We start from the raw sequence: 26,316 nt of genomic DNA on the forward strand, positions 1-26,316 counted from the left end.
GCTCAAACAATGCCGTGTTGAAATGAAAGATTCACGATGGATACGTTCCATACAACCTACCATTATCCAGCAGAAGTTGCTTCCTCTCGATCCTTGTCTTTCAAAGACATTGAATCCACTTGGATCTTGCTAAAACTCCCTCGAGGACACCTTGGCACCTGGAGATGCTGGGCTCTGTTCATCTCAGACTGAGGATCTGCTGGTGAAGGAGATTAATTTTGATATCACTTGAAAATTAAGGTCTCTGAGTTTTAAACACCAACTCATCATCCACGACATAAGTAAGAGGCTGGTATTTTGTTATGATGGCTACAAACTTCTCTGTTGGCTATTTTTTCCTATAGTCATTTGAGCTGTAAGGCAATCTTAAATCAACTTTGATTAGGAGATCCAATTCACAGTTGGATACAAATTGCTACATTTTTCTTAAGCCTATACTTGAACAAAAGAGAAGAAGCTTGAAATATGATAATGGAACATCAATATTGATCGCCCTAGATTGCTGCTAAAAGTAATAGATCTACAGAATGAATACTTATGGTAAAGAGCCATGCCTGCAAAGAACCCTGCACTTTAGCACCCTATCTTGAACATAAAATCCTGGCATTGCCATCATCTTTACCCGAGCAGGGCCCTGTGCTTTGTGCCTCTCTAAGGGAATATCCTCCATGTAGATAGGATCAAAGTTGCGATCTTCCTCAACCCGCAAGATAGTCAGAGGTGGGCTGAAGGAAAAGGCAAGCAAATGGAGCAACCAAATGCATTTGGCAGCAATGAAGAAGCACTGGAGAAGCTCTTCAGGCCATGGTCTTGACCAATTCAGCATGGTACTAATGCAGCCCATCTTTTGATCACAAAACTTGCTGAAGTCTTCACTATAAACCTTGGCCCCCTTTTGCACGACCTCGTTCCAGCTCAAATTCCGAAGGGCAACAAAAGATGAGAAGTTCTCTTGACACTCTCGTTGAGGATCAAGCAACTTTGGCGATCCATTCTTACGGAACACGCAGTTCTCAAAATCCTGATATAGACATTGATTTACAAGCGCTTCCAAGTGGTAAATTACTCCTTTTAAGTACTTGCTATTTAACATCAGATGATGTGGTTGCAGAAGCAAATTTATTTTGTCTGACAAATCATCATCAGTTTCTTTGATCTGTTGGATGAGCGTCTTGCAAAACTGCTTGACAGAAAGCCTTGCTTCCGATACGATCTGCAAGAAGCCCTCCAGCATTACCTCTTCACTCACGGGCATCATATTCTCTCTTTTGCTGCCAGTGGATCTCTTTGACAAGTTGGGCTTGTCCTGAACCAGGGTGCTCTTGGCATGCGAAGCCTGCTTCAAGGCCTTATTCAGCTCTTTGCAGTATGCTTCTAAACTGACCAGCTTCTGTTGCAGTTCACCCAATGAGCATCGCATTGCCGAAACTTCTGCCAGTGCAGCATCCTTATTTTCATTGGCCACCATGAGCTCCTTCTTGAGTGATTCTAGCGAAAGAACTCCCCATTCTTTCAGCAGTTGGGACGTATCCTCTGATTTCACTGTTCTGGGTGACATTTCAAAGATTTTAGGAAGTTGGGACGTATTCTCTGGTTTGTTTGTTTTTCTTGATTTTGGGAATAACCAGGAAAGAACCAGACCTCTGTGTTTTGGGTGCATTTTCTCAGATTGTTCTGGTTTCCATGATGCAACCATTCCTTTTGTGTTTTTGAGTTTTTTTCGATCTGCATCCATCTCCAATGAAGTTTCCTGCTTGCATGTGTCCTGCATTGCGGTAGTACTGCATTCACCTGAACCTGTTCTTCCACTCAAGGACTTCAAACTATTGGCTTCTGGAATTTGAACTTGCAGCATGCGGTTGATGCTTGAAGTTCTCTTCGATATTAGCTCAACTATAGAGGAAACCTGTGGTTCATTGTTCAGGCTTTTAGTATCATAGGCAACTGCTTCATTAATTTTTCTTTCTCCTTCCATACTAATGGCATTCCATGTTTGTGATAAACTTCTATTCTCTGGATGAGGACAGTCGTATCCAGGAAGGGGATCCCCTTCATAACTCTTCAAAACAACAAAATACAAGAAATATGATTTTACAAACTGAATTATAGAGCAAACTGAAGCAAAACAGACTTCCAAAGTGCTCCTAGAGCATGCTTGCCAATGATGCATTTTGTGCGTAGCAATCAGAAAGATAACATATTTATGTAGCCATGAAACTAATACCAGAATTTTGGAATAGATCAGAAAGCCACCAAAAATTATCATACATGGATCTGAAATATTAGGAATTAACAACATATCAAATATAAAGAAATGAAATTACTTTTTTTCTTTCTTAAGAGTCAAGACAACAAATGAGATACAGGAGATGGAATATCTTTTGAGAAGTTGCACAGAATATATCTAACAGAGGATATATATTGAAATAAAAAAGTTTCAAAAAACAGTGACCATGTATTTCCAATAAAAAACACAGAAAAATTGGCAAGAAGCAAGCTTCTCTATGTTACTTTCATAATCTTTCTTATGCCTCCATATTAACTGTGGTCAAGGAACACATAATTGTTCAGAAGAGACATTGATGATCGACATTACACATTTCCCCTTGGACATGTTATCAACTGAACAAATTCGATATAAGAAGCAATTTTAAGATTAACATCATGGACTCTGGAATTTTGCATTTAATCCTATAAAAATACAGAGACAAATATTGATCTTTGTTTGGTTTCACATTGAGGCTCAATTGTAAAACATTGAAACCATTTCATACCAGCAAGGGTAAAATGCCATAAAAAACAATATTTAAGATTTGAAAATTTTGAGCCAAGTATTTGAAACTGATTGACAAAAGGGTGCACAACCTGTGGTTAGATGGCCATTAAGAGAAGTTTAGAGATAGATGCTTCCTGAGCAAAGGAAGCTGAGGAGATTAGTCCTGGTGTTTTAAGGATCAGAACTATGAAAGAGGGAATACCAGTGAACAAGGTTCCAACAAGCAGGATAAAAGAAAAACAAACAGTTGGTATTACTAACCGAAATAATAAATTCCCAGGTAAAATCAGATGGGAATAGAAAGTTGAAGAGCAGTACTGGCGATGAGAGATTGAGAAGATGAATTGTTGTGTTGTGAAGATTTAAATGCTCTGAAGCAAGTCAAAGAAAAGGGAGGGAATGCCATTGCACAAGGTTTCAACCAATGGATACACATAGAGCCTCATCCAAGCATAGCAAAAAGGATTATAATGATAGAAATTCTTAGAAAACAAAGGGAGAAGTAATGAAAAGTGAAATCTCACAAAATTCTGAAAAGATAAATGAAATTCTAGGGAATTGTTTTTTAAGATATATTATTACAAGATGGTTGTAGAGATGTATATACAAGGAATAATGGCATAATAATCACACGAGTTTTTCTTCTTCGGTTAACATGAAATGAAATGATATGGTATCTTATCAAGGCATCAAAGAGTAAAAATCCGAGCTAGACAAAATGGAAACAACATGATATCAGTTAATGGACTGCCTATTGACTAGGGTTCTTCCCACAAGAGAAGATAAAACTTTTTGATAACTTTTTAAGTCAGATCATTTGTCTTCCTAACAGTTGACTTTATTTCTTGCTTCTTTGCTAAAAATGGCATCAATCACATAAGAAACTAATTGAAAGAACTTTTTTTGCTGATAAATTTGGTAACTACCACATCAGCAATGATCACATATAATAAGATGCTTCACATGCACATTAGACCACCATCAAAGAGACAGGGAATTTCATATATCAGAACAAGACTGACTAAGATACAGGAACCCTAGAATGCAGTGGAACCCTAAATGCTTATATGGTAGCTAAAGCTAAAGTGCTCCGGGATCAAGAACTTGGTCGAGCAGAATCCCAAGTGCAGCTTAAAAAATCCATCAAGAAAGAAAGAAATAATCAATTATGTGTCGAGTTATTGAGAACAAGGAACTGAGCAATTTACAGAGCAACAGGAGCCTAAACAAAAATCCCATCTGAAAACACCGATCAAGAATCCATCTTGGTCGTTGCAGTGCGATGGACACGACATAAAAAAAAGGGGGGGAAGAAAAAAAAAATTAAATAGAAACGGGCAGCAGCAGAACTCACCGGCGTAAAGACAGGGTAATCTTCCTGTACCGACAGCTGGGTGGCGGCATGGGGAACTGAATGGGAACCGCCCGCAGCCAGCATCGCGACTGTGGGGCTACCGCCGGAGCCCCCTTGGAGCAGCGCTGCGTGGAGAGCCCTCAGCTCTGCCGCCTTAAGCATCGCTGCCTGGATGTCCTGTCTGCGGATCCCATGGGCCTGGGAGGAGCAGCCACCATCACCACCCGGCAGGTCCATGGCGCTAAGGATCTTTCAGGGCATGGGTGGGATTGAGCTCAGTGGATGGGGTGTGGGGAGGAAGCAGCGAAGTGATCATGTCAAAAGGAGAATACTCAAGAGAGAGATGGAAGGAGAGAAAAAAGAGAGAGAAAGAGACAGATGGGGAAGAAAGCAAATCCCAGCTTTGGTTAAAAGGAAATAAAAATCTAGGAGGGAGGAGGAAGCTGAGAAGAGTGCTAAAGAATCTCTTTTGCCTTTTCTTTAATGCTCAGAAAAATGAATGAGCACTGAAAGTGGAAGATGGCATGCATGCCCTGCCCACTTCCCATAAAACCAGTTCAATCTTTACAATTTTTTTTTACTAAAAAAAGATTCAACGAAATAACATCAAAAGAGGCGATTCAGTTCCAAAAATTTTTTACATCCAGTATAAATTAAAAAAAACACTCACAATAAATAATCTAGAAATTTAATATCTCGTGGTTACAAAAAAAATCTAACCAAATACAACAGTTGAAATGGAAGAATCTGCCTACAAAGAGCCTAGTTCACATTAATTGAAAAGATATGTTATTTATTAGTTGATTAGAGCTTATCGTTTATTCCAAATGATATAGCATTATTAATTCATCAAATATATAGATAGATAAATTATGAAGAATATTTTATTTTAGTTGTATCGGTTAAGAATTAACTTTAAAATTTATTAAAATAAATACTCATTCAGATATCAATTACGTTAATATGTGGGGACATCATTTATTAGTTCATTTCTGTAAACGGTGACCCTCCTCCAGTTTCGTCAGGAATCGACTTTTATCCATTTCTATAAATCTATCATGTAGTGACCAATTCGATAATGTTATGGAGTGCATCATTTATTAGTTGATTTTTGTAAAAGGCATACGTTTACTTTGGACGTCTTATACGGTTGGCCCCACAGTTATCTATAGAGAGATATAAATTAGGAAACAAAGCAGACTACCACATAAGAGGGTATTTTCATCGGCTTCACCGGAAATCAACCCTTGTCCATTTTTATAAATCTATCATATGGTAACTAACTCTGTTATGCCATAAGAGCATTGTTTATTAGTTTATTATAGCAAAAGATGATTATGTTCATCCCAAGCGTCACTCACAGTCTGCCCCCTAAATTATGTGAAGGAGGTAAATCACATGATCAATTTATAGTAGCCATCAAATAACTAAAAAAACAAAAAAGATTTTTTCTCAAAAATATATATCCATTATAAATTAATCTCTATCTTATTATAACAAATTTAACATTTTCCAACCAATCAGACATTCCTTCCTAACACAATTTATTAGTTGATGTATGTTGATGGCATCAAGTACATATATTAAATAAATGAAGACAGTCAGTGGATTCGAAGGAAATGATTAGTCAGGATAGTGAGGCAAACAGTGTTTTAGCCATCTGATACTAACATTAGTAATAATGTACATTCTTTCCATAATGTTTCTTAAATTTGTGATATCTGGAGCTTGAATTGTATTTACCTGAAAGATTTTCACTAGTCAATATGCGTTGTAAAGGACAAGGCTATTATCAGATGAACCATTCTTCATTAATCTTTCTTGGATTTGTGTGAGAATACAGCTTGAGATCTTTATTGTAGTGGCTGAATGTATCATTATCAACCAGCTAAGCCAGGGGCCAGGGCCCTAGAGGGGAAGGTGCCATCTCAACATTGACCGGCTGAGCATTAGTGGAATTTCAGCCCCTAATTCTGATTACTGACTAATCTTTGTTCCTTTTTGCCATTTCTTTTTCCAGGAACTGCATTCCATCTAACTTATTGGTAAACAAAAACCTGTAGCAGAAACAATCAACCAGACGCAATAGGATTATAGAAATGTTGAGGTCAAGGACATTAACAGACAAGTCACACTAGAAAAGCCAAAACGTCAAGACCAGCAGAGGCAGAATAATAAAAGAAAACTAGCAAAGCAAACATTATAAATAAATGATGGGAATTATTAAAAAAAAAGAAGGAAAATTTAGGGTCTTTTCAAGGTTTGTTATAGTTAAAGATGATTATATTTATTCCAAATCTTCTCTGAGATCAGGGCCGGCCCTGGAGGAGGGCGGCCCTGGGCGATGGCCCTGGGCCCTTAATTTAAGAGGGCCCAAATTCATACGTCACCTGCTTCTACGACGATGGTTTACAGGGAATCAATTGCAAACGGGACCCTCTAGTTACGAATAATGGTGTAGCTATATTGATGGGTACACAGCAGTCTAGTATTGTAAACTTTAAAAAAAGTACGGTCAGCACAGGCAACAGCGCCACTGGGAATTTTGCAACGAAGCCCGAGGGAGGGAGTTGTACGTGAAGCGGATGCCACGGCTTTTTGCTACACCTCACGGATGCCCCCGTACGACTTTCTATACGCATCGTATTAGCCGCCCGATCTTGTCTCGACCAGGCTGTGGTCGTCCGTCTATCGGGTCCATTAACAGTTGCAACGGAAGGATCGGCGTACGGTCTTTGGGGTTTAGCCTAAATTCATATTTGATATTATTTTTTATTTTTATTTTTTTAGACATGTAATTGGGGACTTGAATAATTAGGGCCTAAATTTATTTTTGACTTTTTTTTTTCGCCCCGGGCCTCCTACGTAGAAGGACCGGAGCTGTCTGAGATCCATGAAATAATACAGCACCATCATCATTACAAAAATAATGTATTTGAAAGGAGAGAATGCACAATAATTTTTCTAAGAACAAGTAAAAATTTCTATGAAAGCAACCATGCGAGTTAGTCAAAAAGTCCAGCTTACACTCACCTAAGCTCACAAGTTGATATACCTAGTTAAGTCTAGAGAATAAAAATTAAACAAAAAGTGAGCCTAATTTCTAGATTGGTTGCATGCCAACATCTGTACCAGTTGTCTCAGCTTTTGCTCATTGTCATAATTGCCCAATGCACAAGTAGCAACCACGCTTGCAGGCCTCACTTCGTACAGAGCTGCAGAAATTAATACTCCATTCCTCCTTTATAAATCTTGAGCTAAGGGAAGACACTCTTAAAAGTCTTAAACTATCCATCTCATGGCCGTAAACCAATTCACTGGTTTAGTAGTCTCCACAGAAGTAAATTTTAGCAATTTTCTGTTATTATACAAGTGCGTGTCATGTTTTTTTAATTAAATTACAGAGATTTTAATGGTACTATAGAGCTAGGACTATGCTATTTTTTGCACAGTTGTCAAAGGTGACTTTTACCGAGTGTCTCTGCTGGGGTTGGAGCACTGTCCACGCAGAAGTATTATTAGATCCACTAGAAGAACACAGCCCAAAAGCAAATGGCCAAAAAGGTGGAAGAAGAAGAAGGTGAAGATCTAAGGATAAATGAATCCAATAGCTTCCAACAAAGTGCTTCCTTTGTCCCTCCGTCGCATTGCTTAGAGATCTTTTTTGCTGTGTGCAAAGATAGATCCATCTGTTGAGGTGAAAAAAAAGATTGGGGGAAAGAGCAAGTTAATGTGCTCGTTTAGATAATAAAGGCTTAATGATAAGCAAAGGATACAAGGAGCTGAAAAAGAGTTAAATTAATATTTTAATTGAATTATAAGACAATAGTATCTTTAGTTGAGCTCTATAAGAAACTCAAGCTCGGCTCATTCGACAACATTGTCAATAATTAAGTTTGAACAAACTCAATAAGTGAATCATATTCTTAGCACCTTGCAATTATTGCATTAATCTAGCTCCATTTATCATTTAGACAATAACAAACTTACCAGAATATATATATCCATGAACCATCAAAAGTTGTGACCGGGATGTTTTCTTTTGTTAGCATACCAAGCAATGCAATAATAGCTATTACCCAACATATGTTGCAGTGTTGCTATTATCCAATATAAGTTGTTATTTAGGTCCATAACTTCCCAGAATAGGGACCCTCTACTTTTATGAGACATGATGGAACAGATCTAACTAATTTTCTTCTTCCAAAAGTACCTAAATAGTTAATTTCCACCAAGTCACCAACAGATCCTACTAAAATTGCAGAGAATAGGATCCAATTAATGAGCTGAAACATGGTGTTAGTGTCGATTACTTTACAAAGGAATCTCCCATCCTCTCATCCTAATCCACCAATTACCAAACCTGCTGCTGCCTCTGTTCCTTTAATATTTGCAGGTGCCTATGAAGAGACGAGATTACTTTTCAGCAGCTCTTGTTAGTGTCCTCTTGGACTATTCTCTGGTTCCATCCCATTGTCAATTTTATAATTAGCATTTGAGCAAGCCATTTCACCTATATTGTGGCTTAGACCAGAAGGACAAATGGGGATTTCAGAAAGTGCCAAATATTAGCCTAAGAACTAGTAAACACGTCATATCCTCGTCCCATCGTTTTCAAAGTGCTTTTTGTTATTTCATTTTGGTGGGCACACATCCAGACAAACTGAAATAAAAGGGCAACGTACTACCAGCTAGAACAGAACAAAATTAGATCAATGGAGATAACTAGAGATCAATGTAGGCCAAAGGGAGAGGTTGAGGGAAGTTGTGTCTATATTCATACTATTGAAACCATAATAGTTCAAGGCCCTGTAGTAAAATAATATATAGGTTCACGGATCCAGGTTTAGAAAAGAAACTATATATATTTCTATCAGCTCTGGATCGATATAAACAAAAATGATGAAGATACTAATTATATAGAGAACAAGAAAACATGTTAAAGAGAAATGGGCAGGTCAGGAAAAGCTTCGGAATCTACCATATTTTGAGCACATACATAAATATAGAAAATTGAGATACAATGATGGATCAACATTCTACAATCAATCAAATATGTTTTTTGCCAATTAATATACACGTACTGAACTTACTAACCTTGGCCTTACCATTTGCTATGTTTTTCTTTCTTTGATTCACGACAAAAGAGGGGCAAAGCAAGTATGGGCAAGTAAAGAACCCTAAATGCATTAATAAAAATAGAAATAATAAATGCTGAACTTTATCACTAGATACAGATTTGAAAAAAATGGATTCATGCAAGAACGTAAAGGTCCTTTAATTTGTGTAGTCGAAATTTCTGTAGGTAGGAAGTATGCAACTCTGATCCTATGATTATATTCTGTCATCCAACTTCAGTTGTACCCTGATACCCGCTAAGAAAATCATAGCACACAAACTATTTTTGCAAACCCAGAAAACAATGTGGAAATTTAATCCTACAAAATTCACAACTAGTTCAAAAAAGCTTATATTAAAAAAATCATTTACATAACATAAAGCTCAATCAGCTCTATACGTCTCATCTGGTTGGTTAGTTGAACATAACCCTTCATCCTAGTTTCTGTCTCAAAATGTAAAACTTTAACAATGAATTAACAACATAGCCAAGTAGCTAGGATTATATTCCTCAAATAAGATCAAGCACTATGAAGAATTAAGAGATTAGTTAAAAGACATGCTGATCGCAATTAAAGAGAAAAATAGGATATCCTGATTTGACAATATACACAACACGTTCTATATATTATTTTTGAATAATTTATCATTATTTCTTTTTTATTAATCTATCATGTAATATGTAAAATTATAACAAATTTATCAAATTAGGATGAATCCATTATTAACTAACAATGTCATGCATGTCAACGTATGAGTTTCTCTCTTTTTTGTTCACGTCATTTAGACCTACCACATCAATCCGAATTAACCCAATTATTTACATGCACTAGGGTTTATATAATGCAAGTAGTTACTATATAATGAATGAATTAACAAAGAAAAATCATTGACCTGATATATTGATTGCGATTTTATATAGCAGTTTTATGTTGCAAGAATCACCCCGTAAACACTGATCTGACAAATATATATCTCAAAGCCAGATATACAGATCTAAAGGTAAAGGAGAAGAAGATGTGAAACATTTTCCAGTGTAAATTCACACAATCATGATACACCTGTACATCTCTCTGAATAGGATTCAAATGGATGGACAACGAGTACTCTCTCTTCTTCTCTTGCAATTTTGCCACCACAGATTAACTAACTGTGGCCCTTAACAAATAGCTAGCTAGCGGATCGGTTAAACCTTTTAATCACCTTAACGATGCATGCTAATCATGACGACTCAATCAGTGTCGGAGTTCTATCAGTCGATCGATCAGTTAAATATCGTTCCTCGGTCGAGCCAGCCAAAGTGAGCTGAGTGCGCGAAGGCGATGAAAGTATTCAGCCATGGCTAACAGGCATCGTGCCATCTGCCTCGTCGTCAAGATCCGGTGAAGCCGGTGAAGTGCCTGCTGTCTCAAGTTGTCTGCCTGCACGGAACATTTTCATTATTCATCTCATAGTGAAAATGCATGCAGTTAATCATTTTCAGTATGATCGATCGAGCCTAGCTAGCTTAATGTACAATAGCTTAATTACTTGTCGAACGAAGCCCTCTAAAGTGGTGAGCTTGTTCATGGCGATGGCCATGTGACCCATGTAGTTGGCCACGTCGGAAGGGCAGTTGAATGCGTCAGAGTTGATGGTTTCCGAGAGAGACTGATTAAGGGCTTCAAGGCCTTGACTCAATGCTTCCTCTGCCTCCTGCATCGACTGTTGCATGCCACACACTGCCAGTATCTGCTGCTCCGTCAATGGGTCGATGTGGCTCGACAGAATCTAATTAACCAGACATTTGAATATGAGTTATAACCATCAAGTTCCTGATAAGTTCCTTGAACTTATTATGTATATATGATAAAGAAATATATGACCTAATATACTTGATCAAATGAAGTAGTTCAACCCTAAAAAAATGGCTAACTAACAGCCAATTGCATGCTAGAGATGATTAATTAAATAAATTGTCCTTAATTGATCTAAACAATTAACTAGGTGATAGCTTTGTTAAACAATATAATGACCACTATGCTATGGCACTATATATCTATTCCGACAACCACTGCATGAAAGTTTCTATGTAGAGAGAGACATTTAAGTGGCGAGGATTGTTAGCTAGGTTGGACTAATAACTAGTTTAAGTATTTATAATAGCTAGTTAGTACAGATAATTATATGTGCTAATTAATTAAGCCTAATTAGACCGTGGGACTTGCATGCACGTACGCCTGCAAGAATAGAATTAAAAATAATTAACGAAGAGGACCTTGATGAGTTCGGAGGGGCGGAAGCCTCCCATCCACATGAAACAGCGCTCGGCAGGAGTCATCCACGTGCCGGAGATGAGATGGAAGACGTCCGACTTGATCACCGTGCTCTTGAGATGCACCATTTGATCGTAATGCGAGATGCAACTCTCCACATACATCTGGAGCTCGTTCTCCTGCAACTGCTCTTGCACCGCTGCTCGGAGCTCACACATTAGCCGGTGGTGCTCTTCAAGCCACCTCGTGTATTCCATATCAAACATGGTTTCATCTATATATATATATATAAGCAAAGAATTAATTAAACTTCATTGATAACATCATCAATGGCACAATATTAATGCACCGTACCTGAGATTAGTCCACTAACACCTGTGGGATGGCCTTGGTTCCTAAGAAGACCTCCACCTCCAAGTAATACACCCTGCATACCTTAATTACATACATGTTATATAGAGTTCACGGAAATGCTTTTGTAGCTAGCTAGCCCATGCTAAAGTAGCTGCTACCTGTGCTTTTGCCCTATGAAGCTCGTGCTCAATCTGAGTGAGCTTAATTCTACTTGTCTCTAATTGTTGAATATAAGCCTGTAGAAGTAATAGAAAATGGACAATAATCCTTTATCAATTAATTAATATTGATCCTTTGGATTTCATCATGTACATACATATATATATATAATCACAAACCTTCTTCCTAAGTCTGCTTTTCCTAGCTGCCTCCCTATTCTGAGCAAGCCTTCTCAGTGTCTGCCCGCAAATAAATCAAACACACAAATTGTTTCTGTATCTTTCGTGAGGAAAATAGAAATCTATTAATTAGTTACATAAATTAAGAGCTACATAAAAGATTTCACCTTAGGGTCTGATGTCTTGGGCCCTCCCATTGCCTTTCTGTTCCATGCCTTCTGAAGTAATTACCAACATTAGATTAACGAGCTAATAAAAACATGATGTGTGTGTATTAATTAAGGGAGAAAGAGAGGTTCACCTTGGTCACTTGTACTTTGTCATCCTTTCCCTGCACTGGATGATCACCTTTAATGTTGCAAAACTCTGTGGCTCGCTCTGAAATATTTTTAGAACCACTACTTGCAGAAGAGGTTAAGCTTATCCCTTCCTGCAAGGGCAGCAAATTAATAAGCTACTTCCCCGTACAGTTCACAGGAACCACCCAAGAATAAAATAAGTGGGGGGAAAAGGATGAAGAGCACCCACTCCTCTTGAGTTGGTAGTCCCCGTACCTTTGTCGACGGCTCTACATGCATGGGTTGAGAAGGGAAAATGTTCAAAATCTCTGCAAACAAGAGCCCCTGCAAGCATTAAATTGCCTGAAGGTGCACCAAAAACACACCACACAGCAGATGACAAAACAATTCTGCTTAAGGAATTAAAGGGGAGATCCTTTTGATGCAGCAGACATGTTCATTGCATAAAAATGAAATTTTTCTCAGAGAAAAGAGAGAGAAAACAAGCTAGTAACTTGCTTATTCTTGAGAAAGAATTGAAATCCAAATATCAAAATAAGAGAGAGAGAGAAAAAAAAACTTGATCTATAGTCCTTTCAGTAAAAAAAATTCTAGGTACGTACCCATAGTTGTTTGTTACAAGTCACAGTCCACACAAAGAGAGATTGAAAAAAAGGGATTGTAGGGGGAAAAAGTTTAGAAAATCAAGTCTTCATCATGTACCCGATTTCAGAATATCACTTTGTCAGATTTCAAGTCCAATCAGACAAAAAATAGTCAAAAAAGTAGTATAACAAGATCTGCTAACTATGATTCTCATAACTCCCCAAAGCTCGAGCAAAGAATCACTACAGCTTCCAGTGTCATATGGATATATTATATAATTATAAGGATTATAAGAACAATGAAGCAAGTCAATTTGGAAGACTCACGTCTGTGTTCTTGAGCTGATGCCGGGTAATCTTGTTGTCCATCCAAATACGTTAACAAAGCTTGATCTAACTCGCCTATGTCATAAGATCCGATCTCTAATTTGCTTGATTTCCTGTATAATATACCATAACGATTCCAATAAGCTAAACAATCTATAGAACTCAGTAGTTTAGTTGGAAGAAATTAATTAATTAAAGAGACAATTTTAGTGTTTAAGAATCAGCCAATGACAAAACATGAAATAAATATCGAACAGATGTCTCAGAAATCAAAAGAAAGCAAATAAATTTAGATTATTTTTTTTCACACGATTCACAAAAATAGCCATGAATTGACACGAAAACACTCTCTTAACGCTAATACTAATTTATCTTCTTTTATCAAATCAACCGACATGAAAAGGAATTCCGAGCGAGAGAGAGAGGGGAAGGTTTTAGACGTCAAATAACGCGAACATCGATTACATGTTGAAGCTCGAGCGCATCGAAGCTGAGGAAGACGGCGAAGGATGAAGCATGTCTAAGGAGATTTGACGCTGCTGATGCTGGGCATGGCCGGAGACACCGTCGCTTGCCATCATCGGAGCTAGCTAGCTACTCTTTTGGAGTTTCTCTTCTCAAACGTTAACTCCACCGATCGAACCCGTCGGTTAACGGCGCAACCGACCTCGCGCTCTACTCATTCGCCGTCCCTCCGCCCTCCAAATGGTGCAGAAACGCCACCAACTCTCCTTTCTCTTCTACTTTTTACTGCGACGCCTCCCACTACTTTTCACAGGCGGGGAGTCAAGATTTGTGAAGGCAGAGAATAGGTGGGCCGGTGAAGTAACCGCCTTAACAGAACCGCCAAAAGCGACAAAAAATATGGAAACAACGACGTAGGATACTTGAAAGCTACTTGGTGTGGTGCACACCGCTTCAATGCGGTGAGCTGAATTTGATTTCCACCACGACTGACGATTTTGCCCTTTCGGTATCTTTAATAAATTTTAATTTTTCTCTTTTATTCTTTTGAGAATAAAAAATTTCGTATTCTTATTTTCTTAATAACGAGTGGTAAATTGTAATTTGATCACCTTGCTTTGACCAAGTGCTGATATTCCAACCGACTCAACATCGATGAGTTTGACTTGTCTTTGTTAGACCGGTCGAATGAAATTTTTTCTAAATTATGAAAATATAAATTATTTTTTATTATTATTTTAACTGATTATATCGTGACTAACTCAACATTGATGAGTTTGACTTGAACCTTTTTTAATTCTAATTGTGAATTCGGATGTAGGATCAAAGTTTCCAATGTTTAATGGTCATCAGACTTTATGTTTGATCACATGTAGAATATTTAAAGTTCTATATTTATTACTGTAGAACTTGTAAGGGTTAAATAAATCTAAAAATTACAGTTTATGACTTTTGTTTTTTGGACATGAATATTTTTTTTAATAATTTTTTTTAGGTTATTTTTTGATTTGTCAAAGATTTATAGATTTTTAATAATAATAATAATAATAATAATAATAATAATATTATTATTATTATTATTATTATTATTATTATTATTATTATTATTATTATTATTATTACGAGTAAACTCAAACTAACTTTAGCAGTGCAAAGGAATATATGGGTTTTAGGATCAAAACAGTTTGAATCAAAGATGTTCAATCCACTTAGTTGAAATCATATTCAATCCATTTATATCAATCAATTGGTAGACACCAATCAACCAGTCAATTGACTAATGTCACTTTAGACCGACTAACCAATCAACTAATATCAATTTTAAATATTTGATTCATTAATTAATGAATTTAAGCTGAAGCAAATCTATTGAAATAAGTTGGAAGAAGAATTAAGGTTGTAAATAAGCTAAGTCAAGCCATGCTTTATCGTTTGTTCAAGATTGTTTGGTAACATTGAATCAAAATTAAGTCAAGACTAAATTAATGAGAGCCAGTGAAAACAATTGTTCAAATTTATTTATTTTTTATTTATTTCGATACTGTCATACTCTCATTTTTAAATTTAAATTATTTTAAAAATTTATATTTTTAAATTTACAAGGAGATTTTCTTTATTCTGATTTCTTTATACATTAATAAGAATTTTCTCGATGAAATATATGAATATTATTTATTAATAATTCTCGATCTCTATTTAAGAATATATATGGTCAAATTTATTTATTTAATTTAATAAGTGATTAAAATATATTTATTTAAATTTTTTGTGTATTAATTAAATATAAATAAACTCATAAAAAGTTGGACATGAAAAAATATTTTAAAATTCTTGTGATATTTAATAAAAAGTAGGTTCTTCCATAGGAATAATTATAGAGATCAAACCCTACCCCCAGACGATTTAGTGATTAGTATTAGGATTATAAGGTTGTAAACATAGTCACATATTAAAAATATATGAAAAAGATTATAAGTTCATAAGAAAAAGATATCTCAATTAATATGAGATGTTTTAGATAGAGTAAAATCATGAGGACTTTATTCAAAATAAATAATATCATATAATTATAAAAATATCTAAATTTCTTTTACAAACCTAAGCACCAGTCGAATAATCTTTTGGATGATAAAATATCTTCTAGAGATTACTCGGTGAATGATTTATCAGTCCAATTCTATTTAATAAAAAGTTTTTTATAAATATATTATTATTAGAGATCGAAATATAAATATCTGTATGGTAATTTAAATATTTTACATTAGCATTATAGCCCCGGGACGGAATCCACGATAAAAACATTTGAGATGAGTGAATCATTTTTGCCGCATGAGATAGATGACTAAGATCACGTGGACGGTTGATAACTCCGCCTCGCAAAACGGATGGTCCACGTATTTCTGAGCCACCAGAAAGTCACGTGGACCAGGCAGTGGGTTCCATTGGCACTTTTGCTAGGCTTTTCCAACAACTCCAAGGATTTCGAATTTTTCTTATTAAATTTAGAAACATTGGAAAGAAAAAAAAAAGGAAAAAATACCTTGATTGGTCGGGGCCAATCAATTAAATTAATATTAAAAATTTATTAAATTAAAATTAATCTCACGTAATATTAAAATACTAATATGATGGGATTAGAATGAAACCATTTAATTCAATTAAAAACAAAACAAGATTAATCTATTTCTCAATCAACGACTATATATGGTTTGGAGTTAATAAGCTGACTCTACTTTATTTAACATCAATTAGTTTTTGTTGTTATGTTCCTTTAACAAGCAATCAACTTTATTTTAAATAAAAGCTAAAATATTTATTTTTTACCATTATTTTGACATGGTCGGCAAACTTGACCACGCAAACTTTTTCATCATTTAGAATTAAGGTCACAATTAATTAGAGTCTTGTTGTCTAATTTTATCATCAACTACTAAATTTTTTTATGTTAAAAGACAAGTGGACAAACCAACCAAATTATAATAAAACACTTTTTTTTAAAGATGACAATAGATAATTAGACTCACTATTATCTCTAAATTTTTTTGTAGAAAAAATATCATTGAATATAACTTAATAAATATTGAATGGACATTGTTTAATAGCACAAAGAAAAATCAAAATCAAAATCAAGGGTTCATGTGTATGCACCACTGGCCCAATCATTGCATTAACTAAAAGTTGAGATTTATAGTAATTTCATGAGTTTGATTTGTAATAGTTAGAAAGCACTCTTGATAAAAGCTTTGGTAAATGAAAACTTTTAAACTCATACAAGGAATCAATCCCTTCACATTTGAAATTTAATTTAGTCTACATTTGCTAAATTAAGGAGATTTTGATATAACGACACACGAAATTGATTTTCTTGTGGTGCAACATGGCAAGAACCCTACTCAAGTGATTGAATGCGTGAATCTATAAAATTTTCAAATTTTATTTAAATAAGTACAAAAATCTAATACATTAAAGACAAACTATTTAAGATTTTTACACATGAATCATGTCAAAAAAGGACACAAAAGGAATGGGAGTTCTTCACGTGATTATATGTTAACCCCAAAGGTCTTTATATTAATTTTTTCCTCATATTTGACATGATTTACCATGTACTAATACACGTTTTAATCTAGAACATTATTAATAATCACGAAGAACCTTGCTTTGCAAATTTAAAAAATTGAAGGGGCATCTTGAGAAAAACAAAACAAAAAAACCAGATGGGCTATTTTGAAAATCTTCCATGGACAAGTTGACATTAAGGAAATTGAGTGTGATCTTAACACATTGAAGAATTTTAAATGTCTGACAATAACATCACATTTTTCAACTCCAGTGTTTGCAGATGAATTTGTACAATTAATGTCATGTCATTTTCTATTTAACCAGACAAACAATGGATTAGGTGTATAAGAAGAATAATTTTCTAGTCATGCAATTGGGAGAATAAATATTTGTTTAATATAATAGACAGCTACAAGTTAACAGACAATATTTTTAGAAAAACAAAGCAAAAAACAAACAACTTTCAATATTTTTAAATTAAATTGTATTAAATTGATGAATTAGTTGTTTTTTTTAACAAATTTATCTAAGGTTGACTATATATATTTTTTAATTTTTATCCAAATATAAAATAATATAACACTTGTATACATTTAAGATATTATTTATTTATTATACTGTAATCTCTGTAAAAGTTTTAGTTTAATAAACAAACTTAAGCATGAAGCTTGATAAAATAACTGATTAAAGTTAAAACATGATTAAACTTGACCTGACTTTGATTGTTTACAGAAGAAGAAAAAGGCGAAACACAAATGAATATTATACACAATATAGAAAGGTTGCTAGGCAATAAGCATATGACTGAACAATCGACAACATGCAACATGTTAAAACATGAAACTTGAGAGCGGATAAATATTTGGCAAACTATAAGAGAACCAACATAAGCCAACTAAAGTTGTAAGAATGAGTGCAACAGACAACTAATTTCTAGGTTGGTTCGAAACATATCTTTGGATTGAAAGGTGAAGATGATAAAGAAGAAAACATACTCAAAATTCGTAATACTCGACAAACTTTGTTTAAAGTAATTAAGATCATGTTACCATTCCAAAGAGAACTATTACAAGATATACAAACTTTAAGTATCCAACTTGGAACTAAACCCACTGTGGATAACTATTCTCACAATACTCTTTAATAGAAAATAACATTTAAAATCTTGCTTAAACAACATTCATAACGGGAGATGATCTCAATTATTTGGGATTGACGGTCCAAAACCCATGTCTAAAAAAAGAAAAAGTAGCCCGGTGCACGAAACTTCCATCATGTAGGGTTCGGGGAAGAATCTATTATAGGCAGTCTTATACCTTGCTTTTTTTGTAAGAGACTATTTTCAGGATTCGAACTCATAATTTTTAGATGACAAAGTAATAATTTTACCGTTGTGCCAAGATTCCTCTTAATGAAACTCATGTCTATTGCTACTAAACGAATATCATTGGTTCTATATCATTATTTTGTATGACTTTGTTTCATATATCAATACTTTCTAAGCTGTTCCATGTGCAACTTCAATTAAATCAATTAGATATAGATCCTAAAAAAATTTGCATAGTCAAACCAGGAAACCTTACTATATACATTATTGGGAAACAAATTCCTACCGCCATAGTGAAATATCAAACAGGAAGAAAAAAGATTGCACTAAAACAATAAAAAAGTGTTGCAGTTACACCCACCTCAACAGTAAAGCAGAAGAGAAAGCAACAGATTGTCAACATTGCCTTCTATATCACCTAGAAGTCAAGTCATGATGTTGCTCGATATCTTGACCACTCTTATATATAACAGTTTGATAAAATTATCTTTCTTTGTTCCTGTTTACTGTTATTTATCAGGATACATTTACTATTATACCCGTTTATTCTTTATATGCAATTTCAATACTAGTTGCCTTCATTTTAGCTGTTTCATTTAGAATTGCCAATTGTTCTGGCCTGAGATAGGTTATAACGCAGGCCTGCTGGACTTTTTTGTAGTACATCTTCAACAGTTCGGAAGAACAATTGAACAAATCTGGGAACGAGCCTGCAGACTTGCTCAAAAAGGAGGCATTGAGAAAGGACACCAAAGATTTTTATTGAGACTCCTCCAGAGTTAGATTTCTTTCAACAAATTTCAGTGGACCAAGATGACAATATGATGGTGAAACAGAAATCACATAGCCAAAATATATTCTTGGCATTCAAATTCTAGTGTTCCAGTAATTTAAAATTAGCATCACAAGTGTTTACACGTGATAGACATCTATTGCCGGAAGCATCAAGGTTATGTTTAGACCAACAAGAAAGAATCGCGTGTTCAGCATACCATGTTTATAGTCAGCTAGTGCACATTATTATTCCTAGGTGCACAAGATGGATCGGCACACAACTGTGAAGACGTGTTGCAAGCTTACCCTGCAAAATAGATTTTTGAAGAGCGAAGAAAATGCATTAGGAAAATTAGCTTATGAAATGGCAAATTATATAAAGAAAACTACTTACTTATGTCCCCAAATATGATAATAGTTCATCGTCTTTCCGCAAATCTGCATCCTGCAATATGTCACCAAAATCAATGGGGCTCGGACTGTTGAGCCCGTTAAAATCTAACGGTGAAGCAAGAGTATCTGGTCTTATGTACAATTGCTCATCTAGGAATAGGGGTCTGTCTCCGGTGATCATATGTGAACTAAGATTTGGTGTCATCACATGCTCATAAGAATAATTCTCAACGGGATCAATGTTTCTATCAGACTGCACTCCATGACTATTAACAAACATGCGTTTCTGCTGCTTCCCTGGCAAATTATGAAATGCACCTGATTGGTTATAAAATCCATAGCTGGACCCAATATCAATTGCAGTAGCATTTTGCGACACATGATTCCCAACACCTGGGAACAGAAGTGGCTGTGCGCCAATGTACATGTTTTCAGCACCAACGTTAAGTGGAGGGTTGCACGCAAAATTGCAAATCCCAGGGTCCATAATAAGGTTTTGGCTTTGAGAAACTCCCTCTTGACACATTGCAATTTTGTCGACACAAGAATCCTGATGTGTATTTTGTGCATGATGAACCATTGGTGTCATGTTTGTGTTATTCGTAATTGGAACATCATTTCCTCTTTCACATCTTTGCTCATTCAAAGTTGTAGGCATTTGCTTTTCAGCGGCGGCGGCGATGACTTTGCTATGTCTTTTTCTCTTTGGCCGTTCAGTCACTTGTTCCTTGCCTTGTTGAAGTCGGTAAGAAGTTTCAGTTGGACTAACTCCCCTCGAAACATGTGTTACATTGTTTCCACAAGCTTGTGCGTGGACATGCCCGTTTGTTCCATCATCTTTGGATGAAGTAGGCCCAGGAGCATTTTCCAGGCCATCAACATTGTATTCATCACTACAACTGTTTGTCACCTCCCTCTGTTCCTCATGACCACTATTCTGAGTTACATCAGACATACCGTTGTCACTGCTGAGCTGGTTGACTAACATTTCTTCTTTATCAAGAACTCCTAACCAAATAGAGCTCTCTTTGGCACTCATTTTATCTTGCAAGCATTTTGACTTACGCACGTGAGTTCTAATCTTTCCAATATTAGGAGACATGTGTTTTATCACGCCTGTTAGTACCCCTACCTTCCACACTTTCTTCAGATCATGTGGCTTTTTGTATGGGAGGGTTTGACCCTTAGTTAAGCCCAAACCTACCCACCAATCTTCATTGCCAGAGGGCCACCAAGGTGGTGGAACACCCTTCTCCAAGGGGTATTTGCGTTGTGGCGGGTCACAATGTTGCATCAATGATGACAGAAGGGATCCTAGTGTAGCGTCTTGCAGATCCATCAAACTTTGATGATTTTTACCCCCAAATTTCTGTGCATTCTGGGCTGCAAAGTTTTCTGCCTCATAATTGGCTATGGCAGCAGGTCCATTCTTATCGAACTTCACCTTTTCCTTCCACCATGCTCTTATATTGTCTGAAGCGCCACTTACAGGTTTTCCCTTCTCGGGAATTATTCCGTAGACAAATCCATGGACATTACACACTTCCATCAACTTCAACATGTACTTGAGAATACCATCGTGTGCCCTCGCCATTTTCTTTCTAAGAGCCTGGCTAGATATATGCTTTGGTCTAGACTTCCCAGAAGCTGCCTGCTGAGCAGAAAGTTTTTCCCGTTCCTTGATCCTCTTTAATTTAATTTTATCTTTCCACATCCTTCTTGCCAACTCCTCTGGTTCAATCTCTTCATCGCTGACATCATTCTCATTGAGATTGTCACACCGGACATCATCCACCTCAAAATCCGAAGCATCGCCACCCAAGTCCTGTGTTAGTATTGCTGGATGATCCATGATCTATGTGACCTATAGCCAAAAAAAACCGAAAAACTTTTATGCACTCCTAAATCCTTTCTTTTATCCAAGATTCAATGCCACAGAAATCAAGCAAACAAAGTAATTCTTGATTTGCTGCGCAGAGACAAACAGTGAAAACGAAAAAAACCATGTGTTCATCTACAATAAGGAGACCTTCAAGATCAATCTACAGCATTGTGATAGTGTGATAAACAAACTTATTCATGTCAAATTTCAATGGAAGCAAAGAACCAAGCAGCAAAATCACATGAGATAAAATATGTAGAAGCTACTAAAATTTGTATTATGCTCTAATGAATCAGCCGAAACAATAGCATGATAGGTCCCAACAAATCCCCAAATCGAGACCAGCTCAAATTCCATGAACCCACCGATTAACCGAATCCCGGAGAATGACACGAATCGAAAGCAAAGTAATAGCTTCCCGCTAGTGGAATCTCCCACCTCAAGCGCCTAGCCAACAATCCATTTGCTCTACTACGAAAAGAAAGCACAAATCCGAGCTTTCCAATCGGATTAGGACAACCACCCCTTGTTATCTCGATCAATCATTTCCCTCCTCGAACTCCGATCGCATGCCCAACAAAGTCAATCCGAAAAGATAAAAAAAGAACAAATTGATCCCTGAAATGATTACCGATCGAGGAGGAGCCGCAGGCTGGGTGTCGGAGTTCCACGGTGGGGGGTTCCGCTAGTCGTCGCCTCTAGCTGCCATCTTCTTGTTGTTAGGGCACGGATGGTTGAAAGAGGAAAGGGTGGAGCCGACGAAGCTTGGATTTGGTCGGGTGGCTGCCCGGATCAAACGAGGGCAAGTGGGAAGGTTTGGAGCCACCAATTGTGCTCGATTCGTTCCAGGTTCGTCAGTTCATTGGATTTGGATCTCACGTACGAATGCATTCACTTAGCTGCACCACTAAATCACCCACATCCATACCACTCCTGTTATTGGAGAGAGTGCGGCGTTCCGCACCACTCTTGCAAGGGTGGACCTGGAGAATCTGAATCAAAAGGGGTTTTTCCAAAATAAAGCATCAATTTGGGAATTGGGAGATATATTGCTCAAGTAGATAAATTTTAAGAATAAAATGAGAAAAAATAATAATAAAATTATAAATTCTCCTTCAATAAATACAACACACCAAAATGCTGGATGATTTTGATTCAATAAGTTCATCTGCCAATCAAATAAATTAACAAAATATCACGCCTAATCCAAATTTTAGCACAGGTTTCATAAATATAGATAGATACATATCAGTGTAGCAATGTTCATCGAGGTTTGGCTGCATGATGCTGGCCATCAAACAAAATTTCGATACATGCTGCACATGCATGTATCGCAAAGATTTCATCAACATAAAGTAACCATGAGCAGGGTTACAGAGACCAATTCATGCTCGGGCCTGAATGATCAAGGCACTGATCGTTTTCATGTAAAGCAAACTCTAACTGGCCTGAGAAATGAGCATTACTTGCGCCAGTTGCTCCTTCTAATCCCATTTCATGCTGGATGTCGTGTGAAGTGGTCCAGTCTCCGTGACCTCTGAACCCCCATGAACTAGTCCCGCGATCGCGGACGACGGCTGAATGGGACATTGGGGAGCCATCGAAGTTGCTGGTTGCTGGAAGCACCGGAGGATGATTGTTGGAGTTTCTATTCCATGTGTTAGTTGACAGAAGAGAGAGAGCACAGCTCGAGTCTGAGACTCCTGTGAGGCATTCACCGGGTGGAATTCCCGTGGAAGCGCCGAATGACCCTGCAGGAGAATGAGATCCCTGGAAGCATGGATGTGTGTCGTGCAACGCCGGTGTGAGGGGTGGAGCATCTGCTCCTCTGCGCCATTCGTTTGCGGCCATTAGGCCAGACCTTGCAGTGTTTGAGAAATTTGGGTAGCTGAAATCCACCATAAAGCTTCTGAATCTGCCTGGTTCTGTATAATAAAGAATATGCAGCATAAAGAAAGATGGCCGGAAAAAGAAAATGCAGGTTAAGGAGATGCAGCTGACCGTGAACGGATGATTCAAGACGGCCGTAACGCGATGCAAAAGGTCCAGGAGCTTGCTTCCTCCGACGCTCATTATGTCCTGCAAGACGTCTACGGCAACTGCGCTTTCCTTGGTCAAATTCAGATAATTGATGAAACCTGTGGTTGTGTATCCATGCCAACAATAAAAAAAGGAAACATTTCAGATCAAGCAAGAACTATAAGAAACAAATATTAGCAAGATAAAGTACAAACAAAACAAATCACTTCGACCCAGTGCAGTAACAAAGCCGAGAAGATAACACATACACTTTAATTTACACAAGTGCATGAATTGTCTTGCAAATGGCTTCAAGCTTGAGTCCACATAAATGATCCTTGAATTCTTCACCAATGAGATATTACACTTACCCTGAGAACTTTTTAGTATCGCAGAGATATCTATTTATATGTGTTGATGTACTATCACAATGGGGAGTTCCTACAATTACAGTAACCTTTGATCATTTTGATTCAATTTTACTCTCTTGTATGCATGCAACAACTACGTATACACCGGTGATTTAAGCGTTTAAATTAATTTTCCAAGCCTTTGTACACTTAAACTAATAAAGACCACCACGAAGAAGCAACAAACAATATAAACAAACACTGAATAACCACCACTGTCTTTTATAAACCTAATTAAAGTCTTCCCTTTTGGATAAACCTATTATGAAGTTTCTTATTTAATTCCCCAATAATACACAAGATTAAAGAAAGATTGTGACCAGATAAATTCTTCACTAACAAGCAAAAATATATATTCCTCAATATGTAACATGGCCCTCAAAATATGAAGACACATACTTGTTAAACTATAATTGATTATGTATAACAATTTGAGAAAGTATATATGGACAAACAAATATGAGGATGACACATAAAACCCTAATCATGCTAACCTTAATCTACAACAAGAAGATTTTCTGTCTGTGATGATGAATTTGTTATGGGCATTTGAATGCTTTTCTCTTGGCAAAATTGTTTTGATTAAACAATATTAATTTGGACAAGACTTGCAACTCAACAAGTAAGGAATTTATTTAGCTTGTTAATTAGTCTTATGCAGACATAACAAAATCCACCTATTTATGCACTGTGTAAGTAAAACAATGATTCTAAACACTTTTTCCAAACAAATATCAAGATGATTACCAGTAGCTCAAGTTGAAAAGGATTGCGATTGAACAATTACAGTATCATCAAAGTAAACAACAGTTATGCTCGAAAAGATTGGCTTGAACTGCTTTTAAAATTGCATATTTGTAAATGGTTAAAGTTAAAGTGACGTTAATCATGCTAAAATGGCGATCCAGACTCTACAAGCAAGTTTAAGGCTAGCAATCAAATCCAATTAGAGGTACAGTAAAGTGGTGATTCCCAATACAAACTTTCTTACTGAAAATTTTTTCAATCAACACTATACAATAAACAAGCACATGCACGTTCTTGAACTAAAAGGGAAAAATAGGAAGGGAAGAAACAAATTCCGATGGGAAATCAAAAATAGGCTCCCAACAACCCTTAAGACAACATCAATATGGCTAGCTCAGATCTAGTAAAACAAGGAAACAAAAAAAGCAACACAGGAGCAGAATCAAGCAGACTTCATTGGACATTGCAGCTATGGGAAAAAAAGGCCGGATCGAAAATCAAGATCATCTCTTTCACCAAAACCTGTATCTCGAAGCAGATTCGGAAATGAAACCTATCAAAACCGAAAACGTATCAAAAATGACCTGCTACACTGTTGACAGAACCTCTGCTCCAAGCCTGCAACAACTACCTTGGGAGCCTTGGAATGCATCCCACATACTTTATGCCTACAGTAGTAAGTCTTTGCCCCGGTCAGATCGGCATTGCACCCCTCCACCTGGCACCTCGGTGGCTGAGGCTGCGCAACCGCCTTACCTTTCCTAGTCGCAGGCGGCGGCGCTGCTGCCTTCGCCGGAGCCAGCGGTGGTTTCGAGGAGCTCCCGCTTCCTCCTCCTCCTCCACCATCCTCAAAGTAAATCTTTTTCCCAAACGTGAGGCCACTGAGAGCGTCCCCAGTGCTGCTTGAGGCCCCGGAGGGCTTGAGAGAGCCTGAATCCATCTTCTGCTGTCGAAGCTCACTCTACAACTCATCCATGGCTCCAGGCCAGAGGGAGGACCACAAGTGGGAGTTGGATTCTTGAGAGAGAGAGTGCCCCTGTGTATGAGCAGTAAAAAGGAAGGGTTTTTATGTCTTTCCGCTGGCTCATAAAGCTATCATGGCCATGTTGAACTCTTTGCAGTAGTATAATAATAGGACAGATAAGCCTCAAAAAAGACAAACAGAGGGAGGGAGGGAGACTGGGGAAACTACGACTGTACACTTGCCCACCTCTTTCCTTCTCTTATTGGTCGATACATCAGACTGAGAACTGGAGATTAGAGAATGTAACACCAATTTCACATAATCTCAAATGCTTCCATCCTGTTAAAAGGCAGCGGTTTTTCAGATGTT

General features: G+C 36.8%; 4 protein-coding genes across 9 annotated transcripts; all 4 read right to left on the reverse strand.

Annotated features, from left to right (window-relative positions):
- Window positions 1-360: 360 nt before the first annotated feature.
- Window positions 361-4,654, reverse strand: LOC122031980 (IRK-interacting protein-like). Its single transcript, XM_042591215.1, has 2 exons — window positions 4,131-4,654; window positions 361-2,059 (listed from the first exon to the last, which is right to left on the reverse strand). Exons 1-2 carry the CDS (start codon window positions 4,365-4,367, stop codon window positions 536-538), a joined length of 1,761 nt encoding a protein of 586 aa, XP_042447149.1. The 5' UTR covers window positions 4,368-4,654; the 3' UTR covers window positions 361-535.
- Window positions 4,655-10,245: 5,591 nt separating this feature from the next.
- LOC122032943 (bZIP transcription factor TGA10-like) lies at window positions 10,246-14,192 on the reverse strand. Of its 6 annotated transcripts, none has more exons than XM_042592260.1 (11): window positions 13,871-14,192; window positions 13,406-13,518; window positions 12,750-12,802; window positions 12,497-12,625; window positions 12,363-12,410; window positions 12,196-12,255; window positions 12,016-12,093; window positions 11,858-11,930; window positions 11,506-11,777; window positions 10,779-11,018; window positions 10,246-10,669 (listed from the first exon to the last, which is right to left on the reverse strand). In XM_042592260.1, exons 1-11 carry the CDS (start codon window positions 13,984-13,986, stop codon window positions 10,517-10,519), a joined length of 1,335 nt encoding a protein of 444 aa, XP_042448194.1. In that variant the 5' UTR covers window positions 13,987-14,192; the 3' UTR covers window positions 10,246-10,516. The 6 variants fall into 6 exon arrangements, with proteins under 6 accessions (XP_042448194.1, XP_042448193.1, XP_042448192.1 ...); XM_042592259.1 differs by having other exon boundaries at window positions 12,363-12,413; XM_042592258.1 differs by having other exon boundaries at window positions 12,724-12,818.
- Window positions 14,193-19,583: 5,391 nt separating this feature from the next.
- Window positions 19,584-22,667, reverse strand: LOC122031869 (ETHYLENE INSENSITIVE 3-like 3 protein). The gene is made up of 3 exons (XM_042591062.1): window positions 22,439-22,667; window positions 19,927-21,789; window positions 19,584-19,839 (listed from the first exon to the last, which is right to left on the reverse strand). The coding sequence occupies exon 2, from the start codon at window positions 21,775-21,777 to the stop codon at window positions 19,927-19,929; it is 1,851 nt and encodes a 616-aa protein (XP_042446996.1). The 5' UTR covers window positions 21,778-21,789; window positions 22,439-22,667; the 3' UTR covers window positions 19,584-19,839.
- A 333-nt stretch (window positions 22,668-23,000) lies between these two features.
- LOC122032735 (squamosa promoter-binding-like protein 14) lies at window positions 23,001-26,005 on the reverse strand. The gene is made up of 3 exons (XM_042592052.1): window positions 25,568-26,005; window positions 23,809-23,945; window positions 23,001-23,732 (listed from the first exon to the last, which is right to left on the reverse strand). The coding sequence occupies exons 1-3, from the start codon at window positions 25,921-25,923 to the stop codon at window positions 23,179-23,181; spliced, it is 1,047 nt and encodes a 348-aa protein (XP_042447986.1). The 5' UTR covers window positions 25,924-26,005; the 3' UTR covers window positions 23,001-23,178.
- Between the last annotated feature and the right edge of the window lie 311 nt (window positions 26,006-26,316).

This window comes from Zingiber officinale, chromosome 11A (genome assembly GCF_018446385.1).
Source record: "Zingiber officinale cultivar Zhangliang chromosome 11A, Zo_v1.1, whole genome shotgun sequence".
Taxonomy (NCBI): domain Eukaryota; kingdom Viridiplantae; phylum Streptophyta; class Magnoliopsida; order Zingiberales; family Zingiberaceae; genus Zingiber; species Zingiber officinale.

Bases quoted from the DNA above. Each gene is read 5' to 3' on its own strand.
- LOC122032943 (XM_042592257.1), bottom strand. From the start codon at position 13,986: ATGATGGCAAGCGACGGTGTCTCCGGCCATGCCCAGCATCAGCAGCGT. The intron at 11,019-11,505 runs GTCCTCTTCGTT...CTGGTTAATTAG, and splicing joins GCCCCTCCGAACTCATCAAG to ATTCTGTCGAGCCACATCGA. The intron at 10,670-10,778 runs GTAATTAAGCTA...TGTTCCGTGCAG, and splicing joins TAGAGGGCTTCGTTCGACAA to GCAGACAACTTGAGACAGCA.
- LOC122031980 (XM_042591215.1), bottom strand. From the start codon at position 4,367: ATGGACCTGCCGGGTGGTGATGGTGGCTGCTCCTCCCAGGCCCATGGG. The intron at 2,060-4,130 runs GTGAGTTCTGCT...GTTGTTTTGAAG, and splicing joins ATTACCCTGTCTTTACGCCG to AGTTATGAAGGGGATCCCCT.
- LOC122031869 (XM_042591062.1), bottom strand. From the start codon at position 21,777: ATGGATCATCCAGCAATACTAACACAGGACTTGGGTGGCGATGCTTCG.
- LOC122032735 (XM_042592052.1), bottom strand. From the start codon at position 25,923: ATGGATTCAGGCTCTCTCAAGCCCTCCGGGGCCTCAAGCAGCACTGGG. The intron at 23,946-25,567 runs GTCATTTTTGAT...ACACAACCACAG, and splicing joins TTCTGTCAACAGTGTAGCAG to GTTTCATCAATTATCTGAAT. The intron at 23,733-23,808 runs GTCAGCTGCATC...TTTATTATACAG, and splicing joins TCTTGAATCATCCGTTCACG to AACCAGGCAGATTCAGAAGC.